Here is a 12,588-nt window from a genome sequence, read left to right on the forward strand (position 1 = left end):
CTTACTGTGTCATCTGTGTGAACACAGTCATAGCTGTATGACAGCATATATCTTTCAATTGATACATGAAATGAATCAACGATTCCTCATAGCAGTCAATCTTTAAGAACTTCCTCTAGTCTAGAAGGCCAATAAACGTCAGTCTGTCATTCATTCATTCCTTCTCTCTGCATATAATATCTGCAGTCTAAACAGTTGGCGTGGGTGACAGGGGTGAGGGATGGAGAACGTGGTGGGAAGGGTGAGTGATGGGGAAAGCAGAGGGCCTGAAGGAGGGGTGGTGACACTGACAGCCCAGCTCCTCTCCTCTCCCTCGCCTGGGGACTTTGCAGATATTTCCTTCGGCACACATCCACCAGTCCTCTCCTCCTTTTCCAGATCAACCTCGCTGGCCTCCACTCAACATCCCAATGTTGAAAAAAACACAACCTTGTCCTGGCGTGCAGATGCTTTTATATAGTGCAACTCTTTTATAGGATATCGGAGGGAATTCCTGTGACATTATACAATGAAATGAACCGGAACACTGAATTGGAATGTTCTGGGTTCTAGGTTCCACTGTGATTCATTATTGCTAAGAGTTTCGCCAAGAAGCCAAACAAGAGAAACAAGCAATGTCATTAAGACATTCTAAAAGCGTGAGTAGCTTTTGGAACATTTGGAGCGTTGCAGCAATAAAAACATTGTTGGATTTGAAAATATGCTACTGAGGAATTGGAAGGTTTTGGAGATGGAACAGGCCATCGGTCAATGCAATCGGGCACGCGGCAGGGGAGTATTTTCTAATATTTTGCGTCATACGCAATGCAACAAGGTCCTGGCCAAGGTTCTGGCTGATTTGTCATTTGTATTGTATTGCCTTCAGGGAGTATCGCTTAAACTGAGGTAGCGCGCGTCAGGATTGATATTCTCCAGAATAAGTGTGTTTATGAGTGTGTGAGCGTACAGTACATGCATGACTGCGCATTCTCTGTTAGTCTCTGTATGCATCCATGTCTCTATCCAATCCCTCTCCATCAACAAGTCATTATCTCATGAGTATCATTAAAGTGCTAGTGGAGATAAAGCAGGGGAAGCTGTTCTTTCTCTTCAGGTACTTTGTGTCTGAACCCTGTCGCCCTGAGTCCCTGCAGTGTGTAGCACTGACAGCAATGGAGCAGAGCCCAGTGAGTTGTTCTCCAAGACAGACAGTGAGAGCACACACACTCACCAAACACACACTGCATCACATAATGTACTCCTGAGTGGCGCAGTGGTCTAAGGCACTGCATCGCAGTGCTAACTGTGCCACTAGAGATCCTGGTTCGAATCCAGGCTCTGTCGCAGCCGGCCGCGACCGGGAGACTCGTGGGCGGCGCACAATTGGCCCTGCGTCGTCCAGGGTAGGGGAGGGAATGGCCGGCAGGGATGTAGCTCAGTTGATAGAGCATGGCGTTTGCAACGCCAGGGTTGTGGGTTCGATTCCCACGGGGGGCCAGTATAAAAAAAAAAATGTATTCACTAACTGTTAGTCGTTCTGGATAAGAGCGTCTGCCAAATGACTAAAATGTAAATAATGCAGTGAGGCTTGACACTGCCCCGCCTTCAAAGGAGGCCGCTGTTAATGAAAGCATGGCCCTGACATCTGGGCCAGTCAGACAGGAACACTTGGCGATGCACGGCTTGGTGCAGCAAGCACATATACACATTAATACGCACACTGACAAATGCCATGTGTGCACACACACAGACAATTTACAAGACCCTCATTGAACAAACCCTCTCCAGATACACACACACATACAAACAGAGACCTATACATGTGTGCACTCGTGACTTTGCACACACATCCCAGGTCCTTCACGTCCATCCACACACACTCCTGCTTACAATCAGCTGCAGGATCCTCCTCCTGAATGTCACAAACCACATGCAATTCGCTTAACTATCTTGGGTGGTTTCCACATAGTTTCTCCAATCCACATGCTTTCTTCCCTCTCTTTTTTCATGCTCTGGTTTTCTCTTCCCCCAGCCATATTTTTCATGGGTATAGAGCAGTAAAGATTTACGAGGGGTGCTCCAGCTCTCTTTCTGACCATGCCAGGGTTTCCTAGCTACAGAAGTGTTGGAACACGAGCCAGGGGACTGACAGGTGTCAGGCGTGTTACAGACGCACACACGCACACATATATGCCTGTACACACCTATTCACACACACACACACATGCCTGGACATGCCCACTGTCCCTTGCACGCACGCACACACACACCAATACATATTCAACCTCTCAGCCACCGATTCAACTACACACATACACACTACGTTAACACATGCCGACATACACAGACTCATGGCATTGGCATTTTGCATGCTTGCATCGTCGGGATGTCTGTGGGTGGTGGTTACTTGACTGTCATAAGCTGCCACAGAGACAACACACACACACACACACACACACACACACACAAGAATGCAGCTGTTAGCAGCCTGTGATGGACTAGCATCGGTGTGTAAACAGGGGAGCGGGAATCTGCTGCTTGCAAACAGGGAGCACTTCCAAGAGTGAAAACAGAGTGAGGTTTACACACAGTGCCGCAGACAAGCCCAGACATGCCTCTCATACACACACTGTAGCCTGTGTGCGGCAAGGACCATGCAAACAGACACACACACAGACATGTGCGCAAGCGCGCACGCACACACACACACACACAGAGACACAGCACTAACGGCGGTCTGATCCCCAGCCCAATGAGTCACTGGGTTCATTATTAGCCATGTGCTGTCGGACAGCTGCCAAGTTGATCAGATCTCACTGAATTCTACAGACTCTAGCTCTGACCCTGAAAGACCACGGAATAACTTTGAAGCTTGGGAAACTGTGCCATCTTGGCATCTCTATCAACATACCAACACAGTAGGGATAATCTATTCCTTATCAGTTTATTTCTTATCAGAGGACCTAGGACAGAGTTGTAATACTTCTGTATCTCCATATCTAGACTAGATTGAATAGACTGATCTAGTTCTAATGTACAGATATTATCAGCTGTGTATTTAGCCATCAAACTTCCTCTAGATGCAGCATGCCATAATAATGGCAGATATACTGACCCACTAATACATACATTGAAACACACTCCAACACACTCTGAACAACGCTTAATACTGCAGATGCCAGAGACAGCTAGCGGTCAGAGGTGCACAGCTGTGCAGACTATTTATAAAGACCAAATTCCACCTCCCTAATGCTGGTCCCTCTACAGTTGTTCTAAAATCCTCTGCAAGAGCTGGAGGAGAGAGGGGAAGAAAAATGCATCCTATTTCAGGAAGGCAGTTGATTTCAGCTTTCACTGTCCTAACTTTCCCTGATACCAAATGGGAGAAATGATGTCACGGACATGATCCGTGGAGAGCTCTTCCCAGTTCCCACCATGCCTGTCGCTGTGAGCCCACGTTTGGTATTTCTGGGATACGGAATCTCCATTCCGTTGGGAACACTGGCTCAACTTTGACTCCCTCTGCGTCCCTCAGCTCGTGTCAAGGGCCGTGACTCAGATGAATCATTTGCATGTTTGGGGCTTGACTCAGCGACCAAATGATTTGCATGTTTGAGAGTTGACACAGATGCCAAATACTAACCTAGAGGGAGTAGTGAGATTTCAGTTTCCTGATATGGTGAAGATGCTATCAGTAAGAGGAAAAGGGAGGGAATAGGTGTTTTGGCAGAAGGAGGACAGGGTGGGGTTACATTGAGAATGTGTGTGGGGTGGGTGGGCCTGCCTTACAAGGCAGGGTGGGTGGTTTACAGTACCTCCTGTATGTGCTGTATGTACTGTATGTTCTGGGGTAGGGTGGTTAGAATCCAGGAGGGTAAAAGTAAATGAATGGGTAAAGGGAGTAGGAGAAGTGTACTGAGCTGTGAAGGTTACAGAGGTTTCAGTGATGAATCTGGAGGTTGTGAATGAGGTGGGTGAGTTGTTTCAGCCTGGGTGAGATAGAGAGGCGAGGAGTGCTTTCAGACAGTTTGTCAGTTGGTCAGTCAGTCAGTCAGACGTGTTGTAATTAATAACCCAGAATAGAGCTGTCTTACCTTCGGCCTCACGGGGGCTCCAGTGTCCAGAAGGGGCGCAGGGTCGGGGGGACGAGGAGTTAGATGCGTACTGCAGCAGGACCCGGCCCTCTGTGCATTTATCACACACTGATCCCACTTCTCTAGGAAACCAACAGACAGGCACAGCAACCAACTTAGATACAGTTTATATGGAAACACACTCACTAAGATACAGTCTAATTGGACTGGCACTCATTTAAAAACAGGCCAATAGGCATGTGATAATTTTGATGCAATCGAAACAGACAGTCAACCCATTTTTCAAAAATATCTCCAGTCCTCTGCAGAGTGGAGGTCAATACAAAAGATCCCCACTGTGCTGCCTGCCCCATTCGTCCAGCTCATTTCACCTGTTGTAGAAGTGGCCGGAGATAGGCGGGAACCACTCCAGGGTAATGGCGTCATGCTCCTGCCCCACCACTTGGGGCGCCATGGGTACAGGGGGTGGTTTGGACGCGGGCTGCCACGTCTGGTAGATCAGGTCCAGGTAGCAGTGCATCCGGGCAACTTGGTTGGGGGTGAAAGAGTCCGTACAGTCGTCATCTATGTGGAAGAGATGATCAGAAACAATTTAATATGATGGTCTGTAGATTATGTATTAATGGGATTTAAGTAGGATTTAAAATTCATTATATTTTATAGCAGAATATAGGTTAATGGTTGACTTAGCCAATAGGGGATGGTTTGGGAACGCCTGAGAAGTAATGTACATATACTGTAAACGTACAGAAGATAGAAAAACAGGGCCTGTATCTACAGAGTCTGTAGCAATGTTATTAAGAGAAGCAATATTCTTACAGTCTCTACAGGTCAGTGACCTGAACATACAGTAGAATATACCCAGGGTGTTTTTCGAATGCAATGTCTACATTCCACACTTGCTAAGGCACACACACAGATGTAGGATCTTAATTTGATCACCCTGTTGCAGGATAACTTTCCTGCATTGCAGGGCATTTAAAACTTGTAGTGTATTTGAGGTTTAAAAAGGCTTCTAACGTTTGTAATTTCCACTTAGAAATTTCAGACTTAATTTTCCCTTACGAAAAATGTCTCAACCACTTCAAAAATGTCCACTAATAATTTTGTGTTGCTGCAGGATTATTTTCCTGCTGTAGGAGACTGGCTCAAATTAAGATCCTAGATCTTTATGTGACACTCGGGGTCAGCATACTGTATGGTTGGACATTCCTATGTGATGTGTGTCTATTTCTGAGTGAGGGACAGCAGCGTGTGATGGATAATAGGACCATAGGCACATGTTTGTATGATGTACATTACCAGTCTCATGGACACACCTACTCATTCAAGGGTTTTTCTTTATTTTTACATTTTAGGATAATAGTTAAGACATCAAAAACGATGAAATAACACATATGGAATCATGTAGTAACCAAAAAAGTGTAAAACAAATCAAAATATATTTTATAATTGAAATTCTTCAAATAGCCACCCTTTGCCTTGATGACAGCTTTGCACACTCTTGGCATTCTCTCAACCAGCTTCATGAGGTAGTCACCTGGAATGCATTTCAATTAACAGTTGTGCCTTCTTAAAAGTTAATTTGTGGAATTTCTATCCTTCTTAATGCATTTGAGCCAATCAGTTGTGTTGTGACAAGGTCGGGGGGGTATACAGAAGATAGCCCTATTTGGTAAAAGACCAAGTCCATATTATGGCAAGAACAGCTCACATAAGCAAAGAGAAATGACAGTCCCTCATTACTTTAAGACATGAATGTCAGTCAATACGGAAAATGTCAAGAACTTTGCAGTCGCAAAAACCATCAAGCGCTATGGTGAAACTGGCTCTAATGAGTTCCGCCACTGGAATGACAGACCCAGAGTTACCTCTGCTGCAGAGGATAAGTTCATTCGAGTTACCAGCCTCAGAAATTGCAGCCCAAATAAATGCTTCACAGAGTTTAAGTAACAGACACATCTCAACATCAACTGTTCAGAGGAGACTGTGTGAATCAGGCCTTCCTGGTCGAATTGCTGCAAAGAAACCACTACTAATGGACACCAATAAGAAGATGAGACTTGCATGGGACAAGAAACACGAGCAATGGACATTAGACCGGTGGAAATTTGTCCTTTGGTCTGGAGTTCAAATTTGAGATTTTTGGTTCCAACCGCCTTTTTGAAACGCGGTGTGGGTAAACGGATGATCTCTGCATGTGTATTTCCCTCCATAAAGCATGGAGGAGGAGGTGTTATGGTGTGGGGGTGCGTTGCTGGTGACACTGTCAATGATTTATTTAGAATTCAAGGCACACCACAGCATTCTGTGCCTGTTTATGCGTGTCAGAAAGTGTGCACGTGTTTGTATGTCAGTTTACGTTGTTTTTTTTGTCTGTGTGTGCGTGTATGTATGTTAGCAGTGCAATCTCACCTGCGTAGCTCATGTAGTTGTTGTATGGTGTGTGTGTGAAGTGACGACGCTCGCAGGTGTCGTTGCCAGGCTCAGGGTCTCTGCAGTGCTTGTACTTGGGCGTGGGGTTAGTGTCTTCACACAGATCTCCTGTCTCCAACGAGGGCTCAGTCTCCAGACACGCATCGTTACACGACTCAATCTCAGAGATCCCCCGGAACACGTGATACAGCCCGAGACTGTGGCCAATCTCATGGATCATGGTGTGGGTGTGACCAAATGTGCCGTAGAAGGAGGGGTTCAAAACAATGCCACCTACGAATGGAGAGCAGACACAGACAAACACCTATTCACACTAGAAAGTTCTGGATGCTGGAGAGGGATTGAGATAATGCATTATTCATCAACCCCCACAGCTTCATTATCACCTTCCTCCCTGTCAGAGTGGCGGTAGAGATGGAGAGACTGCTCAGGGCTCACACTGTAATTACTCCTAATCAACAACGGGGGCTGTTGAGAAGGTGGAGTGTGTGTGTGTGTCTTTACCCAAATGTGTTAGTGCTTCTTTGTCCCACGGCCAAGTGGCGACACCGGCCAGATCTTCATCAGACGAGTTGGCAAAGAAGACGTTCAGGTGTGTGGAGCCATCCAGATTCAGGATCTCTTTCAGCTCCTTTACATCCAAATAGGCTCTAGAGACCAGAGAGAGAGGGAGGCAGCGAGAGAAAGGGAGGCAGCGAGAGAGAGGGAGGCAGCGAGAGAGAGGGAGGCAGCGAGAGAGAGGGAGGCAGCGAGAGAAAGGGAGGCAGCGAGAGGGAGGCAGCAAGAGAGAGAGGGAGGCAGCAAGAGAGAGACAGACAGACAGACAGGCAGACAGGCAAACAGAGAGAGAGAGAGAGAGAGAGAGAGAGAGAGAGAGAGAGAGAGAGAGAGAGAGAGAGAGAGAGAGAGAGAGAGAGAGAGAGAGAGAGAGAGAGAGAGATTTAAACAAATGTAGGAACGAGAGCCAGTTCATTTCACATCACAATTGTTTGTGGAGCAAAGATATTTCCTAATTCTGAAGAAAAATGTGATCATTTCAGACAAAAGACCGTTAAGAAGAGAGGTAGCAAAATCATTTCAGAATAGAAAAGTCCTGGAGCTGAGAAAGGCAGATTGAGACAGAATGTAGGCAGGTAGGTCTGATTGAGATGTGTTTACTGTGCTTGGCTAATACTATGCTAGAAGTGGACAGGGAATATATGAGAACACATAGTCCAACACCATGAAACTGTCAGTCCCCTTCCTTCTGCAAATGTCAAAAGCCCTTATCCAATAGCCAAGCTGGTGGTCTTGGCAGATCGTACTGACAAGATCAGTGAATTCTTGGAGGAGAGAGATATATGTTACAAATGTGAGTTTCTTCAGTCGATATTTGTCAGCTGTCTTGCGAAGACAGACAGTCGAGTTACACACACAGGGCAACTGGATCATCATAATTCAAAATGACAAACATGCAGTGGAACAAGTTTCATTAAACGTTTTGATCCACTTTGACCCTTTTTCACCGAATGTTTATGAGTTGTTTATGTGTATGAATCACAATATATACTTGAACAACTACCGGCTTGAACCAGAGTAACTCCATTGTACAATACAGCATCAGAAATCAACTCTCAAACTGACACACAGTCGTCGCGCTCTGAGTCGGCAGAGAGGAAGAGAAATAAACGGTTGGCTACTAGTTCACCTGAAGTGACTCCTTGTCTGGTTCTAAAACATGGCGTAGTGGACGAAGGCCCCAGACAAACATTTATAACTGCAGGGGGAGACGACAGCAAAAAACTGACCTGCTATATTTTATGTAATTACATGGATGATTAATTAAAGAGAGAGTAGGGGAGATCTCAGACTCAGTTTGGGAGAGAATCCATAAGTGGGGAAGGAGGGCAACGGAGCACAAGGGTGAAGTGGGCTGCCATAAACGTGCTGACAAATGAGGATATCGTAAAAGGAAGAAGAAGAAATAAAAGTTGCAGAAAAAGTTGCAGTAAAATCCTTAGTGGATAAAATATAGGCTAAGCTAACACCCTCAGCACTGCAGAAGTGGAGGACAGTGGGGTGCCATGCAGCATAATTGGAGTGAATGGTCGTGGCAGGTGACATGTTAGGATAGGGTTGATTAAGCGTTGGGACAGAATAATGAAGGCTTTATAAGAGGGTGAGCCAAGTGGTGCAGATATGGGAAGGACATGCCGTTATTGCACACCACAGTTGTTAGAGTTAAAACCCTGCAACTGTTGATCTGGCTCTTCTAGATTGACTTCCCTCCACTCCTTCAGAGAAATAAGTCCAGACCAGTAGGTGAGGAAGTATAAGGATGCTGTATAGGTTTAGTTCCTGTGACGGGGTCTGGGCCAGGTGTGTTTTGAATATGGGGCGGCATAGTGAAAAAGTCCTGCTCTGCCTGTGGGAGACCGGAGGCGTGCACAGGGGCCAGGCCAACGGAGAGCACATGATATAAGGTCCCTCTTCCTAATAATTTCAGGAATTTCATTATTTCCTCTGAAAATATTTGTCCGGCTTTTTGGCCGTGCATGAGGGGAAAAAAGGGTCAGGGGGGTTTAATGGCAAGATGAGTAAATCAACAACAGATAAAAGCAGTACTATTGTAGGTCAGAACCCATCTAAACTGAGTTCAATTAAGTCTAATGTATTGGCTCTGTGACAACAACACAACACACATCAGATGTGGACTGGATGGACGGATGCAGGCTTTAGCATGACTGCATGAAAACAGGCCCGGCTGCAAGTGTGTCTGTCAGGGTGCATGGATTTGCACTCTTCTGTGTGTATACATGTGAAACAGCGCCTCTCAGTATGTGTAGCCCATGTATCTGATGCTGTCTGGACCAAAAGAGTATGACGTTGCCGCCGTAGCATTTCATTGATTGATGCCAGCTAGAATTTGGCCTCCCTTGATAAATTTTTTAATAAAATTATTTGCAAATCAGGGTTATCCTGGTGCAGCAAAACGCCCCCCAGGGGAGGCCAGTTTGGATGTGGCTTCACACCAATCAAATCACTTCCTAAGCAAAACGTTATTTTCAGAAAAACGTGTCTGTTTCTGGTCTGCTTGTGTTGATGTCCTGCAGTAGCTAGCTTGCTACATTGGCCTTTTCCTAAGCCATGGATGGAGATGGGGATTTGGACTTGTGGTTTTGACTTAATTATCTGTACAGGCAATGATTATGACAGCGATTCTGATCTAACCATAAATGAATATGTTGTGCTACTGGCCTGAGACAATTGAAGTTCAATTTGTAGCCTAGATGTAGCCAATTAGGCTCATGTTAACTAGCTAGCAGAGCCATAGACCGTTTTGCCAACATGAAAGAGAGGAGGATGACATTGGCGTTCAACTAGTCTACAAGTAGGGTGAGTCTCCAAAAATGTTTTGCACACGCACACACACACACACACACACACACACACACACACACACACACAGAGAAATCAGTACCATGGACAGCCACATGATATTTAGCAACATTGATTCAACGAAATTGTTTTTAGTATCTTTAAGTTTGTTTTCAGTGTACTAAACTAAGCATATATAACCTTGTTGATTTGATGACGTTTAAATGTTTAAGTTGAAATGGTGCTAGAATAGCGGAGGCAGTGCTCCTGTTGTCTTTGTGCTGAGTTGTGGTAACTGTGGTTATAAATCTGTAGTTGTTTAGTGAACTGTCGAAAACATTGACTTTTTAGTTTGTTTTTTACTTCATTTTTGTTTGTTGTTCAGCTTTAATATTGCAGATACAGTTGAAGTCGGAAGTTTACAAACACCTTAGCCAAATTCATTTTAACTCAATTTTTCACAATTCCTGACATTTAATCCTAGTAAAAATTCCTTGTCTTAGGTCAGTTAGGATCACCACTTCATTTTAAGAAGATGAAATAGTAGAATAATAGTAGAGAGAATGATTTATTTCAGCTTTAATTTATTTCATCACATTCCCAGTGGGTCAGAAGTTTACATACACTCAATTCGTATTTGGTAGCATTGCCTTTAAATTGTTTAACTTGGGTCAAATGTTTCGGGTAGCCTTCCAGAAGCTTCCCACAATAAGTTGGGTGAATTTTGGCCCATTCCTCCTGACAGAGCTGGTGTAACTGAGTCAGGTTTGTAGGCCTCCTTGCTCGCACACGCTTTTTCAGTTCTGCCCACACATTTTCTATAGGATTGAGGTCAGGGCTTTGTGATGGCCACTCCAATACCTTGACTTTGTTGTCCTTAAGCCATTTTGCCACAACTTTGGAAGTATGCTTGGGGTCATTGTCCATTTGAAAGACCCATTTGCGACCAAGCTTTAACTTCCTGACTGATGTCTTGAGATGTTGCTTCAATATATCCACATAATTTTCCTTCCTCATGATGCCATCTATTTTGTTTAGTGCACCAGTCCCTCCTGCAGCAAAGCACCCCCACAGCATGATGCTGCCACCCCCGTGCTTCACGGTTGGGATGGTGTTATTTTGCTTGCAAGAAACCCCCTTTTTCCTCCGAACATAACGATGGTCATTATGGGCAAACAGTTCTATTTTTGTTTCATCAGACCAGAGGACATTTCTCCAAAATGTACGATCTTTGTCCCCATGTGCAGTTGCAAACCGTAGTCTGGCTTTTTCATTGCGGTTTTGGAGCAGTGGCTTCTTCCTTGCTGAGGGGCCTTTCAGGTTATGTCGATATAGGACTCGTTTTCCTGTGGATATAGATACTTTTGTACCTGTTTCTTCCAGCATCTTCACAAGGTCCTTTGCTGTTGTTCTGGGATTGATTTGCACTTTTCGTACCAAAGTACGTTCATCTCTAGGAGACAGAACGTGTCTCCTTCCTAAGCAGTATGATGGCTGCGTGGTCCCATGGTGTTTATACTTGCGTACTATTGTTTGTATAGATGAATGTGGTACCTTCAGGCGTTTGGAAATTGCTCCCAGGGATGAACCAGACTTGTAGAGGTCTACAAATTTTTTTCTGAGGTCTTGGCTGATTTCTTTTGATTTTCCCATGATGTCAAGCAAAGAGGCACTGAGTTTGAAGGTAGGCCTTGAAATACATCCACGGGTACATCTCCAATTGACTCAAATGATGTCAATTAGTCTATCAGAAGCTTCTAAAGCCATGACATCATTTTCTGGAATGTTCTAAGCTGTTTAAAGACACCGTCAACATAGTGTATGTTAACTTCTGACCCACAGGAATTGTGATACAGTGAATTTAAGTGAAATAATCTGTCTGTAAACAATTGTTGGAAAAAATACTTGTGTCATGCACAAAGTAGATGTCCTAACCGACTTGCCAAAATTATACTTTGTTAACAAGAAATTTGTGGAGTGGTTCAAAAACGAGTTTTAATGAGTCCAACCTAAGTGTATGTAAACTTCCAACTTCAACTGTAGATTGTAACTTTCATCAATGTAATTGTCTGAATCACTTCCAATCCCCCATGGTTTTTTTAAATCGCAAATATAATATATATATATATATATATATATATATATATATATATATATATATATATATATATATATATATATATACACACAAATATACATACACATACAGTGAGGGAAAAGGTATTTGATCCCCTGCTGATTTTGTACGCTTGCCCACTGACAAAGAAATGATCAGTCTATAATTTTAATGGTAGGTTTATTTGAACAGTGAGAGACAGAATAAATAAATACAAATCCAGAAAAACGCATGTCAAAAATGTTATAAATTGATTTGCATTTTAATGAGGGAAATAAGTATTTGACCCCCTCTCAATCAGAAGGTTTCTGGCTCCCAGGTGTTTTTTATACAGGTAACGAGCTGAGATTAGGAGCACACTCTTAAAGGGAGTGCTCCTAATCTCAGTTTGTTACCTGTATAAAAGACACCTGTCCACAGAAGCAATCAATCAATCAGAGACCAAAGAGCTCTCCAAGGATGTCATGGACAAGATTATAGACCTACACAAGGCTGGAATGGGCTACAAGCAGCTTGGTGAGAAGGTGACAACAGTTGGTGCAATTATTCGCAAATGGAAGAAACACAAAAGAACTGTCAATCTCCCTCGGCCTGGGGCTCCATGCA

General features: G+C 44.2%; 1 protein-coding gene across 1 annotated transcript in view; it reads right to left on the reverse strand.

Annotated features, from left to right (window-relative positions):
* The window catches only part of LOC311127458 (pappalysin-1-like), a gene marked incomplete at both ends in the record, with an annotated part of 74,549 nt that overhangs the window by 44,721 nt on the left and 17,240 nt on the right, over positions 1-12,588 (reverse strand). The window contains 4 exons of the mRNA XM_084159294.1: positions 4,074-4,195; positions 4,445-4,637; positions 6,489-6,782; positions 7,014-7,159. Of these exons, the coding sequence (XP_084015420.1) occupies positions 4,074-4,195; positions 4,445-4,637; positions 6,489-6,782; positions 7,014-7,159 (755 nt within the window). The remainder of the gene's footprint in view (positions 1-4,073; positions 4,196-4,444; positions 4,638-6,488; positions 6,783-7,013; positions 7,160-12,588) is intronic.

The sequence above is a fragment of the Coregonus lavaretus genome (genome assembly GCF_964263955.1).
Source record: "Coregonus lavaretus genome assembly, chromosome: 4".
NCBI classification, from domain to species: domain Eukaryota; kingdom Metazoa; phylum Chordata; class Actinopteri; order Salmoniformes; family Salmonidae; genus Coregonus; species Coregonus lavaretus.